A 25607-nucleotide genomic window follows, 5' to 3' on the forward strand; every position below is an offset into this window, starting at 1 on the left:
CATCATCTCTGAGCCCACAGTCTACAAGTGTGTATTCTCCCATATATAGCCACTTTTGCACTAATTGCTGTTTAAGGTAGCTGCACAGAGCCATTGAAGAACAAAGACTACACCTACTGGCTTAGTACAGTCTGATCAAAGCAGTGCTCCTGTTTAAAGGATTTTGTACAAGCCCTCTCACCTGAGGGAATTTCATCCTTGTGTTAGATCCATTTCCAACCAAAAGTCACATAATATATAAGGGAATAGATATTTGCACCTATAGTTACCTTTGTAGAACTGGCTCTCAGGTGAGATGTACCCTTAAGTGAATCCTCCAACTTTTTTTAACAGCATCTTTGCATTATTCACAACTGATTGTTCGAATGCAGACAATATTTTTAAGCTAACTTTTCAGAGAATAATAAAATAGGATGGAATATACAAAGTTATCAGTTTACTCCCTATGTTTATGTACTCAACCCCCAGTAATATTACTGTAGGGTGCTCCTGGTTCAACACAGTGCCAATAAATTAGTATTTACAAGGAAACAATTTTAAAGCTAAATCAATATTTCCTTTCAAAATGCTCAAATGCAGCTTATATTTACTAATGCTCAGCATGTACTACAAACCCATACTGTGATCAACCTCTGTACACACTGCTTTTATTCACGTTTTTTTTTTCAAGTGAATATTTTATAATTAATAAATGTAAAATTTGTATTAGTAATTAATTAATTTGCTTTAGCTTTGATAATTTAGGTCACTTATGAACTTCTACAGCATAGCAAAGCATTTAAGGAAATTAATTTAATTTGAAACATAAGTCCTGCTTAATCAATGATAATCCACCATCACTGACCTTCTTTTCTGAACACTAAATTGTATTGAATCCTTCCATTCACGCAAGGTTAGAAGCCAAATGTAGACTGAAAATAATGAAAAAGCATCACATACCGGAAACTGATTGAGCTTCACTAATGAAAGAAAAGTACACAGGGTATTGGGGTATATTCTCTGACTAAGCTGTCAAATAGGTACGAAATAGACACTATTCAAGAAAAGACTAACTATTAACCTTTCATTATTACTAGATATAGAGAAACAAGGCATCTTTCATATTTCAATCTGCTTAAACTGTTATTTTCAAATCTCTATAAAAGTCATCCCCAATTTGAAAAACATCTTAATACCGAACAAAACCAATATGCTTTAAACAGATTTGGCATCTTCTTCATCTTTGGCTTGAATTCTTATTAAAAAAAAAAAAAAAAGAGCTCAGAAAATCTGGCTGCTTTTTGACCATTTACAGATTCACATACAATGTTTGGAGCAGCTGGAAAGCCCTAAGCAGTGCATGAAACAGTGGAGACACCTTGTCTGTGCATTTACATGGGGACTCAAACAAGCACCAGTGCATTTCTTCTCTAAAACATGCAGAAGCATTAAAACATAGAGAAGCAGTCAAAAAAAACCCTATTCTGCAAAAAAATGAAACTGTTCCTCCAGTTCTCCAAAGCTCAACAGTTAATTCTACCAGTTCTTTGAAAAATATGTAATGATGCTAAATAAAACTGGCTATGGGCTCAACCCGAAAGCCTGGTAGAGTCAATTTAAAAATGCTCATCAGCTCCAGCAGGCACTAGATCAAGTTCTAGCTGAATCTGAAAAAACTGCTCAAATGCCATGGGACATGGAACGCAATGCTCTGGTGCCATCTTCCAGCCCCCAGTGCTTTTGCTCAGGCTCCAAAACAGAGAAAAAAGTAGTATAGTTCGTCTGCATATGACCATACAGTTAACTAGGGAGCTGATTTCTTGTCTCATGCAAATTCCTTAAAAAAATGAGTTAGAATGTAGCATTTGATAATTTTAATGGATAGTAAAGTTAATGTTCATATTCACTTCATGAGGTTGATATGCCTGTTCTATTAATAACTGCTTAAGTTAACGATGCATGTGTAAAAAGCATGTTCCTGGCTTTAAAAAACAAATATGCTTCTGTATTTTTTTTCCCCAGCACACATTAGGTAATGTGAATTCCCAATATTGTACATCCACTGTAAGCACACCACATACTTCTGCTGACTAGAAACAAACACTTGCCTTGTGTGCTGTTCAGCTTACTGTTGTATTCATCATCTCACGTTAAAATAATAGTATAAATATATAAACTCCCAGTCTTGCTTAGAAAATTTTCCAAAAACAAAAGGATGAGAAGCAAAGCTGAGCTATTTGAGTTTGCAAACAGGCTTGAAGTCCTCTGGCAATGGAAAGGGATGGGTCACAACAGATCGGATCAGTGACATTGCCACCAACTACCCCCCTGTGACACAGACATGCACTGGATACGGGAGGGCCTGGTGTTCCGCTGGCTTCCCAACAGCGTTACATGTGTCCCTAAAGGCAAGAGAGTATTGCAGGGCAGGAAGCGGGTGAAAACACAAACTGTGTAGGTTTGTGCAGAGTGTGTTATTTCACAACAGCAAAGGCACTGGGAAAGGAACCAAAAAAGAAAACAGAAACAGCCCCCCCCCCCCCCCCCCCCCCCCCGCCCCGGCTCCTCCTTCAAGCAGCAATTAAGGTGCAGTTTCATTCTCAGATGCTTACTATTTAAATGACAGAGTGGAAGTAAGATTTAAGACCCAAACTTGTCCTCTCATCCCCTACTTAGGTCTGTCAGTCAACTTCAGTTTCCTATGACCACGAAATTGTTCAAGTTCTGATATTAATTGAAAAAAAAAAAAAAACAAAACAGAAAAACAAACAAAAAAACCTCTATGTATATCTGCATGCCTCTATTTGTACCACATCTGAAACATCTAAAAAGGTATGAGCACAGGAACAATAGCTACCTGGAAAGGAAAAAAAAATAAATCCCACAATCTCAGTATAATTGTTTTCTTCTTTCTGCACTTCTACTTTATCTCAACAGCAGTTTTATTTTTATATCATTTCTATAACCAGTTGATCTTCCATGTGGCTGAAATTGTGAAACAAAGACAGATGTATGTCTCTGACAACAAAAGAAAAGCATTAAGTTTTAGCTCCCAAGTGCTACTAAGACTTGGTTCAGCAGAAGTTTTCCAGTGCAGTTTACCTTCTCGCAGTTAAAATCTAGTCATTCCATTTAAAAAAAAAAAAAATAAAAAAAATTAAGCTCTGTATGCAGGGATATACTAAAAGCTGTCCTAGAAATCCCAAGCACCGACTACGTATCGACCAACTGCATTATCTACATGGTGAGAAGCTTTCTTTAAGAGCTCACCTATGATAAAGCCTCTGAAACCATTTCAGCAACAACCGAAAAGAACTGCAGCAAATCCCCTCCCACACAACTACGAAATGCACATATGTTTTACTGATGCTAGTAAAATAGGAAAAAAAAATAGCACAACTAATTCCCAAATTAGCAAATGCAATCTTACCTTGGTCCAGTATTCAGACATACAAAACTTTGCCCATGCTTCATAGTATAAGAAATACACAGTCATTTTACTGAGAAATATCAGCTCTGGGCTTTAAAGTTTTTGCATCCACAGAGATATTCTATGATTTGTCAAATAACTCATCACCATTTCTCAGGAATAAATATGCTTAGAGATTTTTCCGGCTAAAATTTTCATTGCAAGTGAAAAATAATTTAACTCAAAGACACCCTTATATACTTAATTTCAGTTTTTGTTTGTTTGTTTGCAACCTGTCTTCTTGCAAGTAGTGTGTTTCATAAAACCTCTGTCTGACGTGCACATACTGAACAGCTTTGTAAATCCAGCCAGATACTTTCTGTTGAGCCACACCAGCCTGCCTGTACTCCAAAATGGCAGCCTCATCTCTGCTTGTTGCTATGGCCACACCATACGTCAGGGCTTGCACTTTTTTTTTCTTTTTTTCCCCAGCCCTGTTTGTTTATGACAGGCCTAGGTGCTTCCTATTATGGTGCCTGCATCAGCACAGCGTGCGCTCGCAGCAGCTGCCGAGGCGATCAAAATGCAGCAGGGGACGGAGATGCTGAGGAATCCGAGCATGCTCGCTGCAGAGCTGTGCTCCAGGGCCGCCTCAAGAAACATTAAACAGCCAACAAATACCAAGCCTAGGTTTGGCCGGAAAAGCCCTTTCGGTGGCAAACACTGGACACAGCTCAGCTAAGGCTGAAAAGTGAGAATCACAGGGAGCTATGTGTATGAAAGCAAAATAAGTAAGGCATTTTGCAAGATGTCAAACACCTGTCCTTCTGCCTGGTTCTTGGATGCTGCTACTGAGTTTCAAAGACGCAAGCATTTTAATTCACGTAGCAAGAGCACAGTAAAAATCTGATCCTCATTAACTTTCAAATGTCTATCTAGTATTTTACAGCTTATTTTCATTCCTTTCAGCCACAATAGGGGAGGGAACTGAGGCTGTTTAGTTTGGAGAAGAGGAGCCCGAGGGGAGACCTCATTGCTCTCTACAGCTACCTGAAAGGAGATTGTAGCGAGGTAGGTGTCAGGTTCCTTTCTCAGATGACAAGTGATAGGACATGAGGACACAGCCTCAAGTTGTGCAAGGGAAGTTAAGATCAGATATCAGGAAGAATTTCTTCACAGACGGGCCAGTTAGACATTGGAACAGGCTGCCCAGGGAATTGGTGGAGTTGCCATCCCTGGAGGTATTTGAGAAGTGGAAGCACTTAGGGACGTGGTTTAGTGGTGGACTGGGTAGTGTTAGGTTGGTCATTGGACTTGGTTGACCTTGGTCTTTTCCAGCCTAAATGAGAGATCCTATGAGATATGAATATCTATGAGATTCTATGGGTACTGAAAACATTTCGGTCTATTCATGTGTACTTGGAGGGGAGGTCAATTTGTGCATAGGGAAAACACATCCAAAAACAAAGGTATAGTAACTCTCATACCACCCACCCACCAATTCCAATGCATCAGCATTCATACCCATTCTACGGTAGGAAACTATGTCACCGATGTTATGTTTGTGGCAAATAAAGTTTATCAACAGTAACTAAGCACTTACATAGCCAAAGACTGGTAATACTGCTGACATACTGAAGAACATCAACCACCTCCAAGCCTACTGGTAATAAAGCTTAGAGCCCAGTATCATCCTTCAGAATCATCTACAGAAGCACACAGCAAATCAAACCTTCCCCACAACCCACCCACGCCCCCCCCCAAAAAAGTGGTTACAAAGTTTTAAAATATACAAATATATTCAAATATTCCTTGTATTATCATTATTTATGACAGCCACAATAAAGTTTGGCAAATTTCAAGCATAGAAAACACAGTTCACAGACTGAATGCATGAAAAAGTCTATTTTCTAGTCTTTTGTGCCCATTTTTCATTAAAACATGCTCAGATAAGCTCAAGTCCACAATGCCTATTTGGCAGCCTACTTTTCAGTTGCTTCTGTTCTTCAAATTCTTTCTTGCTCTATTGTTGAAACACCACTGTCTTGCTATTTCTTTAGTTCTTCGCTAACCCCTATTATGCCTTCTTTCTGCCATTCTTTTCTATTGGAGTTACACCACTTTTCCAGTGTCCCAAGTTTATAGAACAATCTCTCAAGAGCACAGCCAAAATGCCAACACAGGTGTTTACCCTTTCTTTGTAGAAACCAGCTCTGAAAACTAATGACTGCTTCCTTGGGTCAGCAAGTACACATGAATCATATCTTCACTTAGTAAAAATTACTGTTCATTTAGACCACCCTTTCAAGATCCAGTGGGTGGCTGATGTATTATGAAAATCATTGTTTCTACATATAAGAAACACTTCATGGTGAGCTACCTTTTAGTTTACATTTTATAGAGCATTTATATACTGGTACCTTGAGAAAAAGTACGAAAGAATATTTGGCTCCTTTATTTCTAGCAGTTAAAATAACGTTTTTGGTACAAACTGGTGCAGTGCTGCCTTCCTGAATCTTTTGACTGGTATCAGCATACAACAAGATAAGGGCATTTCATGATTAAATTCTACCTTATCACTTCAATGGAAGATTGGTGGTCTCCCCTTTAAACTTGATTTCTGGTACATAACATTGAAATAAAATACAAAATATAAATAGTTAGTCATCTTGCTCTCGCCTATCAGAAAAGACAGCTCTGTTACAACTGTTCATGCCAAATTGCCAAAATCAGTTTAGGAAAGCAACATTACTATTTCAGCTGGCAGCACAAGGTTGTCTGTGATTCTGGGTAAATTATCGCACTAAGGCTCTACAGTCAACCTTGGCCACAACAAGATCAGATAGTCTGGTTTAAATATGTTAACCCTTACTTGAATGGGTCCTTTCAATCATATAAAATAATAGAATTAAGAAGTGCACTGTCTTTCTATCCATCAAAAAATACTGCTGAGTTAATGTATCAGAGGAATATTACTGATACAGCAGAATGGTTACGATATTGCAGCTAACTATAAATTTCCTGTAATCTATTCCAGAACAAAGTTAACTCTGCTTTTGTTCTGGTATCTTTACAGGATTTTGAATAAATTGCTTGTAAATTTCTTCAGAAAGACAAGTTTTGGGGAAAAATGATAATGTTTCTAGTTAATATATGGTGCTTATGAACATATGCAGGCAAAAAAATACCATTAACACATATTAAATTAGTGAGGGAGGATGATGGAGGAGCTTGAAAACCAGCCTAGACTAGTACACATTAAAATAATTGCTGCCTCATTAACATTTTGCCAACATCTAGTGTTGATGAGAGTGGATTGCATTCTTATGTTCTGAAAACACACTAACGAGTGATCTTTCTAACTGGAAAACTACTTCTGTGTGGATGTGTGGTCAGTGAAATCCTGCTGCTGGGCTGTGCCATATGGACACTCCACCCGAACAGCATGACTGAGCACATAACAGTCAGAGCAAGCAGCTCTGAAAGATATTTTCAGTCAGTCAATGACTATGACAGCTACAAACACATCTTAATCACTCCATCTCAGTTCCCAAACCTGCAAAACAGAAATATTTCTCATCTACGAACACAGTGGCATACATGCCATGGAATATCACTGTAGCATAGCATAGGCAATTTTTTTAAAACTAATTTTCAGGATAAGTAGATGAAAAAGACCTGTGCTGTTTCACAGGTGAAATGTTAACTCGGAAATTGGTATTATGTATTCTGGGCTGTTTTAAGTACATCCATAAGTAGCTTCCATACTTTTTGTATAATTTAGAAACCATCTTGAACTGGGAAAGATGGGCCGTTACTACGCAAAACTACACTTGTATATTAATTGCAACTCAGACATTTGTCTGTTATACTAAAAGATGCAAATCAATCAAATGTATCTGAAAGGTCTGCTTTCAGTTTAACTTTCCTTTGTCCTTTTGCTTTGCCTCTCCATCTAAAGCCAGTAACAAAAATTCATCACTAAGCCAGCAGCCTTTCCCACGGCAACGGCAAGAGCATGTTTAGTTAAACACTCTTTTGTTGAGGAATTTGATAGAAGTGGTCAGTCAGCTCAATTTCATTAGCTGATCATATACTAGTGGCTTACAACTTAATTAACAGAAAAAGCTAGCTGTTTAAATTTTATTTCCAGATAATCTTGTAAACAGGCCCTGCACACCAGCTTGATTCACTGCTGCTCCGCTGCTCATGATTCATGGCAGATATTATCACCAGTGCAGCTCCCCTGCAACACCTGGAGTGGGCAAGCAAAGCCAACGAACAGCAGCACTTGCACAGCAGTGTCTCCCTGGGCTGGGCGTTCAGATGTCCCACCACAGCCAGGCTCTGCCACCAGCCAGGTAAGGGCAGCCACGTGGAAGCTGCAGCTGGTCTGCTCAGAGGCAATAACCAGCTCAACGCACAGGTGCTGGCCACCGTGCTGCTCGCAGTTTCAAGACAGGATGAGTAGCATTGCTTTCCAAGATGCTTTTGCTTATTTACATGCAGTTTTGCAGCTACACAGGGGGCTGGCTGCAAGCAGCTAGAACTGGGATTCATTTCTATTACAGAAATGTTCTCCACATTAAAGGACACATCCATCTGTTACACACTTAATTCTATGGTACGTCTCCTAAATGTGGAAAGTTTTGGCAGATGACACCAAACAAAACCCCTTGCTAACGTAACTGAGAGAGCAGAATGGTTTCTCAGGGCAGTTTCTTTATGAAGCAGAGGCTGGATTGAAGTTTCAGTTCACACCACATTCATAGTACCAAAACTTTATATGAATGCAGAAGCTGCCTTTTATTGGAAACACAAAATAAAATAATAAAAAACATCCACTTCTTTATGAAATGCTTCATATCTTACTGTCTAACCTTGATTACAGCAATGCACTACAAAGAATACAATACAGGCTTTAAATACTGGCATGAGCCACAAGTAGCTAGACACTCATATCTTTCACTAGCCATAAAATCCACCATTATTGTTAAGCAAGAAGTTATGAAGTATTCATGTACATGAGGCCTTTTCCAAATAACATCTTTGAAACATTTGGTATTTTATGTAAATGCAATAAAAAGGTACCTTGATGTCTTCGTTTTTACTTCATAATTTCCAAATCCTCCATTATGGTTGTGGTTGGAAGTATTTTCTCACATCAACTCCTACTTATATACTCCATACTATTTCGGCTATATTATTCCATGCCATTACGCTAAAATGAAAGAACCTTTCATGCTGCTGCATTTCCTATAATTGAAGAGGCTACAAAAAGGGCTGTTTGTGTGCATGTATGGGCCATTTGCTTATATTTATGGAAAGTTCAAGAAAGTTATCAAGTTATAAATTACTGGAAAGCTATGCAATAATCTGAGAAGAAGCTAAGAAGCTGAAAAGTGTTAAGTCATAGCAAGTCTCAGACATGCACCATTCCTCTTAGGTAGCAGGGAATAGGAGATGCAGAACTGAATTATTATTATGATTATTATTATTATTGTTATTATTATTATTATTATTATTAAACTTAAATTATATACTGAATCTATGAGATTAAGGGTTACTGATTTGTTTTAGTGCCTTGAAATGCTACTTTGTTCTTTGTATTTACCATTATGGGTCAAATCTAGGCTCCCAGGTTTCTAAATTACAAATGCCTGCTCATCGTGTCCCAGGGTGGCCAACATTTGCCATTTCTGCACAAAGAGAAGGGGCTATTCTGAACCCAGACATTTAACCCGATGCACCACACTTGTTTTCATTTCTCTCAGCAATAAACCTACATCTCCAAAGATGCAGGTGTCTCCAAGAGACCTACAACACCAAAACTCCCTCTTCTGGCCTCAGAAGAACAAGGCCTTCTTCATTTGACACCAATCTAACAGCCTCTAGGGAGGCAGCACACATTGGCACCTATCAGATTCAGCCACTACTGATATGATGTCACTGTTCCATACCCTCATTTCTGAGAAGATGGATGTGTTCATAAGCGATAAGGGCAGCTGGGGCAAGCCATGTGCTGGAGAACAAGCTTCAGCTGCTATCTCATTCTCTCACCGTGGCACGTCTTTGCACAATATACGCAACAAAGTGCTATCTCCTTTATATAAATATACCTCACTCATCACTGCAGTTGCCTGAGGGCAAGTTTTCTGTTCTCCAGAAGCATGAGTAGTCTGACACGGGAGCAAGTAAGGTTGCTCCAGAGGAACAGCACTCCAGCCCAGAGGTCTTAAAATTTGTGTGTGCTGGCTTCAGACCATGAAAAGGGAGGAGAGTAGCTGGGAAGGAAGTCTTTCCTTAACTCCACAGTCCTCTTCCTTTTCTCCTATTATGAAGTGCAAGAAAATTGGTGCATAAATATGCATTAATTCAAATTCCAGCTCACCACTTTATCAGGATCCTTTTACTCTGTCACTGTGCAAATTGAAATCTTTGATGAATAAAAATTTTCCTTACGTTGTACACAAACAAGCTTTTCCTTGATAACAGCTGCCCCTTACTTAATTGTAATCTTCATTAGAAGCAGCACTCTAAAGTGCTAACCAAATCCTCGGATTTTCCTAGAAAGGTCTAGGAACGTCAAGAGCCAATTAAACTGTCATGTCAATGAGCCAAGTGTGATGGCATTGCTAGACATTATATAAGAGGACTGTCAAACAATAAACCCCATCAAGTTTTTCCATCTGCTTATCTGCCTTCTTTATGTCTGACAAGCAAAGCAGAGGTCTTGTCTGCTTTGCAACAATTTAGTCATGATAACAACAAATTTTTTTTTCTACTCATTTCCAGCATGTATTTTTCATGCACCATAGCTGAAACCCAAGAGAATGACTGATGTTTAAATCCTCGTAAATGGATATGACAACATTATCCTTTCCCTTAATTGGAAACAGGTCACTCTAATCGGTGACTATGACAGAAGAGGATACAATTTTACTCTGGCTGAGCTTTCACATTTGGAAAAAGCATTGCAGAAAAATTATACTCCTACATATGAAATGGAATTTCTGAAGATAAGCTTCTAAACAGGTGACAAACCTGTCACCAAAGTTGACAGTGACAATTAAAAAAAAAAAAAAAAAAAGAAAACAATAAAAAATAGACCATTAATGAAAGATATAGCCATAGACATTAGACATTTTTATTAGTTCTAGCTCATCAAATACATCTAGCTCCTTCAAAGTTACCAACCACCATGCCATCCAAGCTTTTCCATAGAATAAGACAAAGATAAAACAGGGATGCAGGAAGCAGGGGCTCTCCCTTGTGGCTGGGACACCCATCAGTGGTAAAACAAAACTTCTGTTTGAACCATGATAGGAAATGTATACATAGTCCATTATTTCAACTAAGTAATTAGTTTAGCTTCACTCTTTCCCTGGATATTAGGTTAGTTGGCTCCCAGTTGCCCATGTGAGCCTTTTAATGTTGTAGAGCAGGAAAGGAAAAAATACTTTGTAGCAGCAGGAAGATGTGATTATAAAACAGCTCAAATTGGCAGGAGACATCATGAGGGAATGTGACAAAAAAAGAAAGAAAAAAAGGAAAAAAAAACAATAACTGAGCAGATTAAGCATGCATAACTTTCATTTACACTAAATGTTTACAGCTTGGAAACTGTATTTAAAAATATAATAATAATTAAAAAAAAAAACACACAAACACATCATTAAGATTATCATCTGAGTTTAAGTAATGGGTGACAAGTACAGCACCATAGACATATACCAAAACACCACTAAGATCTGCAGTCAGTATTACACTAGGGTAGTCTTTGGAAGGTAGTTGGTAGATAACACTTTGGGCATCTTCACAGCACTCAAAAATTCCAGGAGGGTTTTGAAATACTATCTGTCACTAGGAACAGTCTGTAAATAGACATTTGCTTTAATCCAGTAGCATTTTCACATACTGGTGTACAAGTTGAACAACCATAATATAGGTCTTATTTTAAAAAGTATTTTCAAATTCTTTTTTGACCAGTTGGCATGGTCAAACTACATGAAACCTAAAAATTGTTAGCTTTGATAACTACAAAAGCTTCCTTGAGAAAGGAAGTTTATATAGTGGGAAAGGAACCTCTGTCACAACCCTTACATTAATCTCAAGTGACCTCTTCCACACTCCTGTTTGTGACCAGTCACTAGCAAATCCTGAAAAAAAAATATGCTGTAAACTGCAGCAAACTTAACATTGAAACAGAAGCAATACAAATTGAAATTTTTCCATGTCTAAATTCAAATACTCAGACACTCCCAAAGCATTGCACCAGAGGTGTTTGCAAAAATCATGATTACAGAAGTGAAAACACGCTTTTGCATATCAGTTTCATTATAAGTATTATTGCATGTTTGACTAACCTACAATTAGTGCTGTCCAGCAGAAAGTGTTTGCTGCACCTTTGTATTGGCTGTCACATATACATTTACTGTCTGTCACAGTAGTAATTTCAAGTCCAAATCCAGAATCAGGGATTTAATCTGGATACTGCAGAACCACATGTTAGAAAAAGACAGTTATTCTCCCAGAGAACTTTAAACCTATGAAATTTTGCTTTTATCTTGTTCAGCAGAGAAAGGAAATTAACCATTAAAAACAGAAAATAGTGAATGAAAAAAAAAATTTAAATAAAATAAGGGAACATCACTCTGCAACCTAGATATTTTAAAAAGATGATGTACTTGTGAAAGCACATTGAAGGGTGTTTGTGTCTGAAGTTAAGGAATCACAATCAGCAAGCTAGTAGCCACATAAAGACTATGTTTTTCAGCAGAGATATTACTGACAATTCAGTTCAGAAGAAACTGTTGCAGGTTAGCATCTCTGGAAATCAGAACATAGAGGCAACTGGTTATGCCCTGGGATCCTATCTTTAGTGACCCAAATTGCTAAAGCATTTCCTAATCAATTTCTTTCAATTCAAATAAATATCACTAAAAACAAAACAAAACAAAACAAAACAAAACACACCAAAAATGATAGAGCCACAGTCCACAGATATTAGTCAATATTAACAGTACATGACATGGAAAATTAGAAATTAGACTCCAAACATGAAAAACATTTTCATCTATTTTCAAAATTTAAAGTGCTCATTTGTTTTCTAGTTTCTGAGCCTAAAGATCTTACAGGTTTTCTGCACAGGTATAAGGATAAGAAACTTCCTGTGCTTTTAATTAAAAAACTGGGATTCTGTAGATAACACCAATTCCAGAAGCTGGTAATTTAAGAGAACACAAGGTATTGTAAGAATCGTAATAACAACTGATAATGCTTTTAAATACGGTGTCTTTTTCAAAGGGGATTTATCAAGAAACTACGCCTATGGGTGCATCATGGCCCTAATCCACCCGTTACTTCATTTGCAATGCCTCTCAGCCCTTGGAAAGCTCCTTATCACCAGGACAGATGGACATGGGGCATCTTCTGGATTTTACAGTGATCCCAGTATAACTTTGTCTGCCAAGCACTGTGGCTGCCTTCCCATGGAGCTGACCCAAAGCATGCCTTCAGTTTTCAGGGTTACACTTACTGTCACAACATACTGGGTATCATCCCCTGGGGAAAATGCACCATGCCTCCTGGTTCAAGCAGTTTTAAGCAGGGAGAAGAAAAAAAGGGATCTTTTCATCTCTCTGTATCACCTTACTTTCAGTCACGCAAAGCTGTGAGCTGGCACATCACTGACTACTACTAACTGAGTACCAGGAGCATCTAAACAAAATAAATATGCTCGGATTGGGATATGCTAAGGCAAGTCCTACACAGGCATCACCGCAGTATGGGGGTTCCACTAGGACACAGGGGTTCTGGCTGCCCTCTCACCACCCAGAAGAGGGATCAGAGATCAGCCCTGGCCTGCTTCAGGCATTCAGGACATGTCATATTGTTTCTTCTCTATTATTTTGTACGCTGCTATGGTAGCCTTTGCATGTTGGCCAAAAGCTCGTACATGATGCAGAGCTCACCCCTTATATCTCACACAAGTTCATGTAAATAAGCAAAGCTAAGATGGATGAAAATGTTGTTATATGCAAAAAGTGTGGTGTATACATAAGAGAAGTAGCTGAGAATCTGGGGTAAAAGGAAAAAAAAAAAGAACTACAAATTATTTCTTAAAGAAACTCAGATAAGGGGAAAGGAAAACATACTGAGAAACCATGCTATGTACCTACAGCGTTCCTTCTCCTGATTTTCTCTAGGGAACCTGCTTTTCTCTAGGGAACCTGCTTTGGCAGGGGGGTTGGACCCAATGACCCCTTGAGGTCCTTTCCAACCCCTACAATTCTGTGATTCTCACCTGATTCTGCAGGAATTTTTCATGGTATAGAGGGCTGGGTACCTTTGAATATTCCTGATGGACTTAATTCTATTTCCTCAACCTTGAGAATGGTTTCTGTGCTTCAGGCTTCAACATAAACTAAAATAACTTCACATACATATGTGCTTTACAGAGATGTTGCAGTTTGCAGTTACATTAAGATAGGAGGTGCTGTATAAATACTGGATATGTTTTCATACTCAAGAGTACCATGATTATTTAGAATAACCTGTTTCACACCTAAAAGTAAAATTCTTATGCACTGAGTTTTCTTGCATTATTACATGGGGTCACTTGTTTATATGCAAGATTGTTCACTTTTTAACCGTAAAAAAAAATTTAAAAGCCCTGAGAGACATCACAGAGATTTTTATACAGGGTGGAAAAATTTCCCAAAAATGGGGATAAAGATATACCTCAAGGATTGAGTATGACCTCCAAAGCTGGACAGTGGCTATTCCTTCCCAATATAGTAATAGCAGACTCTTCCTAAATGAATATGAAATTACACAATATGAAATTACACATAGCAACTAAGTGCTTTAGACATGTCCATCCATATTTGATAGATCAAGCAGACTGAGGTAATACATTGCTGTAATACCAAATTCCAATTTTGATGTAAAACTCAGCATCATTCTTACTGACCTTCACATTAACTCTGACAACTAGGATTACTGTGTGGTCCGCATGATGTTACGTTTGAAATTACAAGATGACAAACTTTCTCTGAATCAGTTTTTCCTTTTAATTTGAATAAATACACGTGAAGAGTGTTTATCCTGTAATCTACAGCAAACAACTCTCTAAGTAGTTCAAACAAATACAAGCAAAACAGTGTTAGATGTAGCACCCTTGTATTTTCTTAAAGATAAGAAGATAAGAAGCAGTCATCATGTTGTATGTTAAAAATAGTCCCTCTTTTAACAAAAATGTGAGTATATATGGGAGAACTTGAGTGGAATTGATTCATAATTGCTTTTATCTTATTCTTCATTGTTCGTAAAATATACCAAATGTCAGTTTTAGGGAGGTAACAAATAAATACCTGAGGTCTGTCTGTGGTCTTGTTAAACAATGGTGATGGGGACACTACAAATAGGGGAATTGACAGGTGTTCAAACTTGTCGGTAAGGCAAGATCAGGCCCCAGGCATGGGTCTGACCTTACTCCCTTTGAAAATAATGTAAATTTTACCACTAGATTCAAAGTGCTGAAAGGAACTCTGAAACTTTTGACTTTGTATCTTGATGGCATATACCCACTATGTCCTGAATAATTAGATCTTTCAACTGGCAATAAAATCTGAAAATGGTTCTGAGAATACGGCAATGCCAAGCAGGTAACTCTTAATAATGAAGATTTAATTGCTGCCAAGTCTCTAAAGACTTGAGAAGCACAAGGCATGACAAAGAAATAAACTGGTTTTATTACAGGACAAAACCACACTAGAGTGCGAACGATCCACATCTTACCCATAGGCTGAGTTGAGCATGAGCTCAAAAGCAGACAAGAAAAAATAGCAGATGTTTGGTAAGGGCAATCAAAACAAGGCAGCAGAATTTAAAAGGGCATAAACCGAGACAAAATACTCTCAACATTTTTTTTGACTTTCAAAAATCCTAATTGCAACTAAAAGGGCTGTAAAATATAGCTGCTAAACTACAGATCATGAGCGGCTTTTACAGACATAAGTGAGGCAAGAAACAGCCCATTTATTTGCTATAATTAAAACCTTCTTCTACCTTACTGTACATGTAGCTCCCCAAATACTTGGAATATCTGTTGATGACAAATGCAAAAAATACATTCTGAAGCAAGACAGCAGGCTTATTAACTTGGCTTCAGAAATTAACACCAGAAATGTAGCAGCTACAGGCTGCTTGTAAACCAAAATCATGAAAGAAAGTGTATGCATGAATGTTGTACATGGAAACTCTTGAAACTGCAAAACAAACAAATGAAGTTTCCAGTCACAGCAGAGCCCAGCACATGTTCCCTGGATATTCTGAAATTTGATGAAGGCAGGTGCACTTGGTCTCGGCAACACACCTCTGGGTCTCAGTATCTATCATGACTGTTATAATTGCACACCAGTTGAGCATGTTCATCCCTACCAAACTGTCTTAGGAAAACTGGCGGCCTTACTGCTGACAAATACAATTAAGTCTGTATCACTCCTGGAATTGAGAACTACTTTTGCCACCTCTTCACACCACTGCTTTCCACACGCTTCTCTAGGAAAGAGCTCTTGCTCATAGTGGGATGCGTGTGAGAAGAACAAGCAGCTGAACATCACCAGCAGTCAGAAACAGTCTCTTCTGGTTTAGACATTGGAACGCACAGCGAAAAGGCGTAACTTTCCAAGTTCAAACGCCCGCATCACTTTCACAATTTGTCCCCGTGGTCTGAACAGAGCTGCCTGTTTAAAATGACCAACGCTAGCCCTTGGGGAGCACCAGCAGGCTCCCTCTCCGCCCGCGGAGCGCCTCCCAGCCGCTCGGGCAGCGCATCCCCCCAGCGGGCAGCACATCCCCCTGGCGCTCAGCCCCGGCGCTCCGCCGACCCGGTGCCGCCGTCCCACGGCCGGAGACACGCCGGATACCCCCGGGACCGGGACCAGAACCGGGACCAGGACCGCCACCGGGACCGAGGCGTCCCCATCCCCGCTCCGCGGGCATGCGTCGGGCGCGGGCTCCTACCTTGTTCGAGGCCATTTCGCTGACGGAGTGCCTGGTCTGCAGGGTCTCCAGCTGGTCCAGGCACCAGTCCAGTTCCTCCAGGGTCTCACTGGCCAGCTTTTGGTAGGCCTCCTCTGCGAAGAGATAGGGAAAGGCGTACTCAGTCCTCAAGCGCTTCACGGGGCTAACAGCGAGCTGCAGCGCGTCCATCCTGCCGCGACCGCCCGCTCCCCGCTGCCCGGTGCCGGCACATGGATGCTGCTCCTTCATATTGCCAAGGCCGCCGCACGGCTCCGCTCCTCCTCGGGGCCCGGAGCCCCCGCTGCGCTGCGGCCGGCGGCAGCGGCGTGAGCCGGGCAGCGAGCACAAACTTCCCCGCTCCGCCCCGTATCACCCCGGGGACGCGTGTGCCGCCCGCAGCGCCGCCTCCCGGGGCCGTGCGCGGAGCTCCGCGGGCCCTCAGCGGCCGCCCCGTCCCGTCCCGTCCCGCCCCGTCCCGGCACGGAGGCAGCCCCCTGCCGCAGCCCCGGCCCCCGGCCCGGCAGCGGGGAGGCGCAGGCAGGGCTCTGAATCAGCGCCGCTTCCTGTTTTCCTCGGTCCGCCGACGGGACCCGGCTGCCCGAGGGGACCCCCGCCCCGGCCCCGTCCCAAAAGGGCGCCTGGCCGGAGCAGCCAGCTGCCAGGTCTCAGGTACTGCAAGGATATTTGCTCCAGCCCCGCAGCCCGCGTGTATCTGTGCGTGTGTGTGCACAGACTATCTAACGCATGTTGGCCCTAAGTGAAAAAGAAAGGATGGTGAAAGTTTTGGAAAGGGACTCCACGCGGGAAACGGACCCTCGGTAACGTTTCGATCACGATTGCCCTACGGTGCCTGGCCTAAACCTCGCAGAAGTGACCCACACGCAGGGAAAGATGTTCCCTTATCAGCTGCAGGAGATCTGTCGGTATGCAACTAATTACAGAAAAATAATCCGGTGTCTAGGGGTGCAATCTCCCCTACACAGCCTTTTTTTTTTTTTTTTTTTTTTTTTTTTTTCTTAAATATATCTAGGGAAAATGCTGCTCTGCACTGAACTGAGAGCTGGGTGCATTTTAGCCCGGGCATGCTGTCTTTGCACGCACTGTATCTGAAACATCAAGTTTTGAAACTCCTGGCACGCATGGTTCTGGATCAGTCCACAGTAGAGAAATGTTTGTTCAGTGGGCTTGTTATTCCCATCTAAAACATCTCCCTCGACTTGTTCCACACAAAAATAACTTTTTTTTTTTTTTTCAAAATATCAGACAACCAAAAAATCAGGCAAGCAAATTAACTAAAACTCCTTTTACAGTAATAAATTCCAGCATGGGCTAGTGCCAAATAGCTCAGTGCTTTACTGTTCAACATCCAGGATACCAGATTCATATTTTTTTACATTTCAGAGCACATGCTCCAGACCTTTGGGTTCCCTCAAAGCTGTTAAACCTTGCATAATTATGGACTAGTTCAAAAACACTCTAGAATTTTGAATAATGTCCATTTCCGTTTGGCAAAAGGCAAAAACCAAGAACAATTTTGGATTGAGATTAATTGGCAAAAGTGCTTAAAGGAAATGTTGCAGTGCTTGCCCACATCAGGATTAATCTGTCACCTCAACAAACACAACACTTAAAGGCAGTCACCAAAACACATTCTCACTGAATTGTAGATACTGTGTTTCAAACACGTCATGCTTACTATGCACACTGTATCTGATCCCCCCAAAAATCCCCTGGTAAATAAAGTCAGGATTTCCCAGACTATTTAGCCATCAGAAGAGAATCTGTGGCCTGCTGTAATGCAGCAGGCATCACAGCTCACTAGCTTTGTACATTATTTTTAAAGAGTGGCAACTGCAGCTAATTCTTGGAGGTGGCTGGTATTGACCTCATACTGTAGATTCCATCGAGATCCATACTAGAAATAGAAATCACTTTGTTTATAATATGTTTGTAATAGTGTGTTGTGTTAAATGCTTTTGATGAAGCAGAAGAGGAGGTTAACATATGCATAGTTATCTGATGACCTTTACAATGATTTCATTGCAGATAACACGCATAATGAAGTGAGGTAAAATGAATCCGTGCAATGCTGTGTTGTTGCTAGCCTGCAGCCTGCCCTTCAGCAGTTCTTGAAAATCAGGTATTGGGAAACTCATGTTTTTCTTCAAAACTAAGCATCATCCTTTCTAATACTTTACGACTAAAAGTGAGATTTTTTTCTGAGAAGTATGAAAACAACAAAATAAACTTGCAGGATGCCATATTTAGGTAAAAGTAACAAAACACTCTGTTATTTTCAAACTTGAACTTCTTGTTATCCATGTAGCAATGATATATATTTCCAACAGCACCTTACATTTCCAAATCTTTACCTCCTACCCACCTTCCCAGTATATCTTAGCGCACATTAGAGAACAGAATCCATCACCCACAAGCAAGTTCCATCACCCTCAGGAGGATGTTTCTGACAACCTCCTGTTGCTGACTCCCACATTCAAGAATGGGAATGGGGTCCAGTGAGGACCCCAGCTGCCCAATCTGACTTAGGAAAATTCCGATGGACAATGTTTGGCTAAATACCACCAGAAAGACCTGCTGGACTCAGCACAAGCTCTCAGATTGCAGAACCATCAGGTTAGCTCTGTAAACTTAAATGGAAATAAAAGGAGCTCTAAACAATGACAAAGTCCTCATCAAGCAAACATCCCCCGCTGCTCCAGCAGTTCTGAAGAGGAGAACTATAAGGGAAGCTTTTCTAAACAGTCCTGAAGCTGTAATTGTGGCCCACACTGTTGTTACACAAAGTGGTGGAAAATGTTGTCTAGGTTAACAGCTTTCCAAGTATAACACCTCATCACCACTGCACTAATATATATACATACATATATATATATATATGTGTGTGTGTGTGTATATATATATATATATATATATCAGCCATGCAGTTGTGACCGCCTCACAACACTGTTTCTGACCTCCATCTTACCTCTAGGGTAGCACCCTGAAATTCCCAACAAGGACTCATGCACTGATCAGTTTTCTGGCATAAGCACCAGACCAAGCTTTAACTTTTGTAAATCAGAGTTTTTTTTGACATTTAAAAAGTTCTTTTTTATAACATATTAGGCCTTAACAACAGCGTTTAACACCAGTTGTTTTAAAAATTTGCATGCTGCTTCTTGTATGCTTTTAGAAAAAAAGGAAGTGATATCAAACATTCTCTTCACAGTTCACAGGCTAATACAAACAATCCCACCACATGTAGCTTTCAGTGTGGTACATAGAAAAAATAAATAAAAAAATCAAGGGCTAGCAAGATGAAAAAGCTCAGACATAAGCATTTGACACTGCACAAGCTTTTTTTTTTTTTTTTTTTTTTTTTTTTTGAGGATGTTCTACTGACTGTTTTTGTAAAATACTTGATTCTTAGCACAGCTCCTAATGAAACACCAGAAATAGCTGTGCTTTTATCTGCACCCTCCTTTGGGAACAACTTTTGTTGAAAAATTTCAAAGGGGAAAATTACCATATTACAATAATTAGGAATGATGTCCTCTTAATTAAATGGTGCGTCGTGATTTTCTTATACAGTGTCCTAGTATTCCTAGAGGACAAAAAGCAATACTATTCTTTTCTACGAAGTGTACTTACACTAACCTTTTCAGTACTTTAAGCAATTTTAGCATAGCAGAAGGAAAAGGTAAGTACAGGTTCTTCACTGTTGTCTAATCAGTCGAGACTGTGTGATGCGAAGAGCCTAGAAAAGAGTTGACTCAGCAAGCACACAGTGCAGGGCTCTGGCCACTGTGTTGCTTTAAAATGGGAGTGCCTTGGAGGCAAGATATGGTCACAGAGAAGCAGTGCCATGCTCCAAATGGGCTCAGCATGTGTATTGTCTTTTGAGGATGAGGCAAATAGAAGCAGCTCTGGAAACCTCTAGGCTACTCTAAATAAAGACGAGCTGAATATCTACTGTGAGACTCAGACCCTGGTCATCTTCTGAGTTTTCTGCCACCTTCACGATTTTCCGTGTAGCATAAGATTGAAGTTTGGAGCAACAGAATCAGTGGGCCAAGAGCTGCAGTTTCTCTTAATACTACAGCATTTCAAAAGATGTTCTGTGGCTCAAATTACTATTATTATTTTCTGTAAATGAGGATGCTAGTACTTAACAGCCTTAACTGATGGCTTATATATTCAAGTGACTTCAACAGTTTAGTCAGCGTTGGCACCTTCTATTATACATAGCCATATTAACATTGATTCAGCACAGAAACTGCATCCATTTTCTTAGTCACCCATTTCACAACTGAAAAAAAATTATTTAGGTATTACTGAGCATAAGTATTGTGACTCAAAAGGCTTTCTTTGTGGAGTGTTCACATCTCATACTGTTGATAAAATGAAATTATGAAGGATATTTTTGTTTAGCATCTAGAAATCTGGTAATATTTCCTACCCCCCCCCCCCTCCCCCCCCAATCACAAGTAAAACAAAATACTCTTGACCAGATTTTGGAGTGAGTGTCTGGGTAGACAACTCAGCTGCAGCAGTTTTCTCAAAAGCTTTTTTGATGGTTCCACTCTGAACGCTCACTTTCTTCCATGCCAGGAATCTCTCCAAGTTTCCATTCTAGTGAAGAAAAATCCTTTATGCCAGTTAGTGGCCTCATGCATGGACAGACTGTGTGTTGATGACCAGGACTAGTCTTCTTTCAGACTGTGATGATCAGTAGGGCTTTCCCAATAAACTGCTTTACACCATGTCACTAGCTTTAGCCTTAGGCTATGGAAACCATCCTATCTCCCTGAACAGAAAATGCTGTAACTTCCACGAAATATTAGGAGCAAAATGTTAAAGTCCAGTTATGCACAACTTGTCAAAATATTAAATTATTTCTATATTATATGTATATTTTAAAAAATGACCATATAGAGAAATACAGATACAAAACACACATCAAATGAGGACCTAAAGGAAGCACACTACTATTTTCACAGGGGGAAAAAATGGCTCGCTAACCAACATTTTGTATTTCTCTCATGGTCTCAGAGAACTCTATGTATGCCATATAACAATCTCTTTATAACTTACATATGCATATTTCAGGGACAAAGGTAAGAGCAACATACACTCTTACAAAACCAGATAACAGAAAGGCTGTGGACATCTAGGAAGAAGTTACCAGTCTCTTGAAACACATCAATTTTAGTTAGTTCAGAGTAATTAAGGTACTTCTGACTCCTAAAAATTTGGAAGAACTACATAATTAGACTCTCACTATGTAGTGTAGTTTCACTGCATGGGGTGTTACTTTTGGTGGCTCCTCTATGGTGTTCCCCCCCTTTTTTTTTCTATTAAATACTTGGTCTACTTCTTGGAAGAAGCTCTGGAATGAAGTCACTCATACAGATATAAATTGTTGTGAAGTCTAGAAGTATGCCTGCATTAAGTATTTGCAAATTCATCTGAATGGTCTTGCAATGCCACAGTAGTACAGCAGACTACCAGAAAAACATTCTTCCATTGAAGACAAGCAGAAAAACATAGGTTCAATACATGCAGCATATTTAAACGATTTACTGCTTTAATGACACAGTGGGTCAAAATGTTTGCAGTGTGAATGTTTGTTGCAGCTCTTCACTCTTACCAAAAATCCCATAAGGTCAAACGAACTTCTGCTACCACACATTCCTACCCAATGCTCTTGTCCCTTCTGGCTGCTTTTGGCAAAGGACCAGCAGGTTCCTGCTAGTAGGTCAAGTACATTCCTACAGTTCTTCGCTGTCCATAAGAACCTGCCAGAAGGACCTCATTTGTTCACTGGCAAAAGAAGTAAGTTCTCCTGTAAAGCAACCAACTTTGCTCAATATAAAGAAAAAGAGGAAAGTTTGTCTGAGGTTTTCAAGTAGTACTACAGCAAAATGTCATCTGCTTACATTTTTATCACTTTCTTTTTATGAACAACCTGCATTTTGAGGAAAAGTATGTACCGTTTAAAACCTGTTATTTTTCCGAACGGTTGTAATTGGTTAGATTCTGAGATTCTTGGACAAGGAGTCCAATACTGGGTTCATTGTTCAAGCTGCTTTGTTATTCTATTTATATCACACAAAATTCTAGGTGCTAGGATGTATCCTGAAGATCAGTTTCCCCTGCAGCTGTAAAATATTTGGTATCTGAGTAGGATACTGCTGTTCTTTCAGCATAATGGGAGGAGTCACAGATTTTCAAAGTAGAACAAAATTAAATTAACAGTCAAGAAAATAAAAGCCATTTTGGCAAAAAGTTGGTGTTTCAAATAGCTACACTTTCATGTGTGCTGTTCTATAGTAGTGTCTGATCCTACTAGAAGAGATCAAAGGACATTACATTGCCCCCATCAGCATTTTGCTGAAGAGCTCAACTGTTATATATGCTTGGCATTTGGATGAAAGTAACAAGAAATACAAATCACTAAATTTGTGTATGGAAAACTTTCGTGTTAAAAAGACCTACTAACAATTTTGATTTCCTACTTTCTTAGAACATATGATCAGAACACACACACACACACACAAACACAAAAAAAAAAGCTTGAGTTTTTTAAAAAACAAAACCAACAGCTCATATAAGCCATTAGAAACCACAGACTTCACTTTTAAGCAGATTACTGATGGTTTTGTCTGAGATGCCAATAACTGCAAGACCCAGAAACTCTGTTTTGTCATAAAATTTTTATTACCAACTGAAACTTTTTCAGACTGAGAGGAAATTTGTAAACTGGGAGTTCCATCTGCGAAAGAATTTCAGGATCCCTGTTTGTTTTTCAAAGGAAAGTTCCTCAAAAACTTTACAAATGCTTATTCAGAAATTACTACAGAATAAAATAAAAATAAAGATATCTCTAAGTACCAGAACTAGCAGTTTTTTTTCCTAAGCTTTTGTGTCTCTTGGTTGATTTGAATTTTGAACTTAACAACACCTAATGGTGCAGCCTGAGCTAACACAATATTAAAACTTATAGATGCCCAAGTTTAGAAAAAGTTTCAGCTGGACTTTGCCAAAGAAACCTCAATAGAATTCCTGGTGTCTGATAAAATGGGAAAGCTGAGTGAAAGCTTTCTAAGAACTGAGGCATTCATATTGGCTCTTTTCCATCTAGTCTCTGGCATCTAACAAGAAGTATGCTCAAACTAGACTATTTTTCTTAAAAGAAAGTGTTAATAAGTGTCCTTTATAGTTGTCCATTTTCATGTTGCACTAAATGAATTTAACAAATCACCACCTCACTTCTAGACTTAGCTAACAGCAGTTAATGACTTCAGAAGTTAATACTTCCCTTTTTCTAAGGAAAACACCCCAAAAATATCCTAGTGTGTTCCTAGCGTTAATTCTAATTTGAAACAGATTTGCACAGTATTGATAAGATAAACTAAATGAACTGATGGCAAAAGAGAACAGCTGGAGACCAGTCTTTATCAGGTCATTATGGGGCCCTGGAGATGTAAGAGAAAGGAAACCTCCAAGTCTTGCCTCAGTTAGGCAGCAGGAAGCCTTCTCTCTTTTCAGCAAAGCAAATGGGGAATTAGGAGAAGGTGCAACTTCATTCATCTTCACTGCTGAAAGCGTCAGAAAGGGCAGTAGCAGGGATCAATTTTCCACCTTTCCTTTAATGAAACTGTTCTCATTCCCTTCACATGCCATTAGCTGGGCTGTATTTACATGGGACAAAGCGTTACACTTCTGCACTCTTCAACTAACCAAGAACACATGCAATGTATCTCTTTAACTTCAATATTTATTTTGTTCATAAAGCTTCTCTCTTGGGTCAAGTCATGTCTGAATAAGCATTCGGGCTAGCAGCATGCTTCGTATCAGTGGACTCCGGTGCACTACTAAGGATAATAGAAAAACCTGAAGTTCCTGTCTGAATGGATACTCTTGGTAAATGAGTATGTGCTAAATCAGACCCTTACTAACATCTGCAGGTCATATATTGCACCTCCTGTCTTCTATAAAACTCCAATTCTAACAGAACCTTTACTGTTATCTTGAACGTTTTTCTTATCTCTTTTGTTTTAGTGTCATTGCTTGATAATATATTCAAAATGTTCTAAAAGTAGTGCCCACGAGCCTCATTCAGGATTAGATCTCATTTATACAACAGGTGGTGCAAAGCCTTCAAGCCTGTGGGTCCTCTCCCATGATTTTTAAAACATAACCTCGCTTCCTATTTATGCTGTTTACTAAGCATATACTGTTCCCATCCATTTGATTATTTGCTTTTGTGGAGGAACACAAATAATCCTCTGAAAGTCAGATACACAAAACTGTTATTAAGTTTGTGTCATCAGTAAGAAACCTACGGTTTAAACTGAATGAACTATGTTAGTCATGCAGTTTCTTTACACTGGACAATGAGTCAGTCATTCTTTCTGCTACATTTCTGTGTCATATTGTCTCAAGAAATTATCCCAGAGGCTACCAGCCCTCTAGCTGACATTGTAAGTAACAGTCACTGTTACTGCTGCTGTGAAAAGGCCAGGCTGGGAGAGGGTTTGTTTTGGATGATAGGTATGCAACGGATAAACGTCATCCAGCAAAACCACAAGACAGCTCAACCTGCTCCTCCATGCGTCAAGTTGAAAACTCGACAAACACTGTGTCAGTCTTTCCCTTACAGCAAATTTCAGCTCTTTCACAATATTCATGAACAGTTCATTTCCCTGAAACCCACAGAATGATTTTTTCCCCCTTATATTTTCTTTTAGTTAAAGCCCTGAGCCAAATGTTTAACATTGACTTAAGTGGTGCCACACTCTTTCATACTAACTGATGATCTCTGCCTCTAACTTTTAGGTAGATGAAGTAAAAGAGATCAAAAGCAGGGTAATAAATAAAAGGTGAAGGAAAGATACATTACTGTAATTATTCATCTACCTCATTCTGGAGCTTATGTATTGAGGAAGACTGCCCAACACTTTATTTCCTCCTTCCATGAGTACAGATCCAAATTAAAAGTGATGGGAAACTTTTTTTCCACAACATAAAATTTTTGAGATTTAAAACCAACCAACCAAACAAAAAACACCAACAACTATCTATATATCCTGCTCTACAGAAGGGTGACACCTAACTGGTTCAAAGTTTGCTTGTTTATTTGTTCCTGAAATGCAATAATATAAAATCTTACCCTAAAATAGCTAAC

The 25607-nt window shown here is 39.5% G+C and overlaps 1 protein-coding gene across 6 annotated transcripts in view; it reads right to left on the reverse strand.

Annotated features, from left to right (window-relative positions):
• PDE4D (phosphodiesterase 4D) overlaps positions 1 to 25607 on the reverse strand; it is a 654770-nt gene that overhangs the window by 43244 nt on the left and 585919 nt on the right. For 4 of the 6 annotated variants that reach the window (XM_035553451.2, XM_035553452.2, XM_050716136.1 and 1 more), the window contains one exon: positions 16418 to 16530. In XM_035553451.2, the coding sequence (XP_035409344.1) occupies positions 16418 to 16530 (113 nt within the window). Of the gene's footprint in view, positions 1 to 3409; positions 3819 to 16417; positions 16756 to 25607 lie in introns of those variants that run through there. The other 2 variants (XR_007709207.1, XM_050716137.1) reach the window with 2 other exon arrangements.

This window comes from Cygnus atratus, chromosome Z (assembly GCF_013377495.2).
Source record: "Cygnus atratus isolate AKBS03 ecotype Queensland, Australia chromosome Z, CAtr_DNAZoo_HiC_assembly, whole genome shotgun sequence".
Taxonomy (NCBI): Eukaryota; Metazoa; Chordata; class Aves; order Anseriformes; family Anatidae; genus Cygnus; species Cygnus atratus.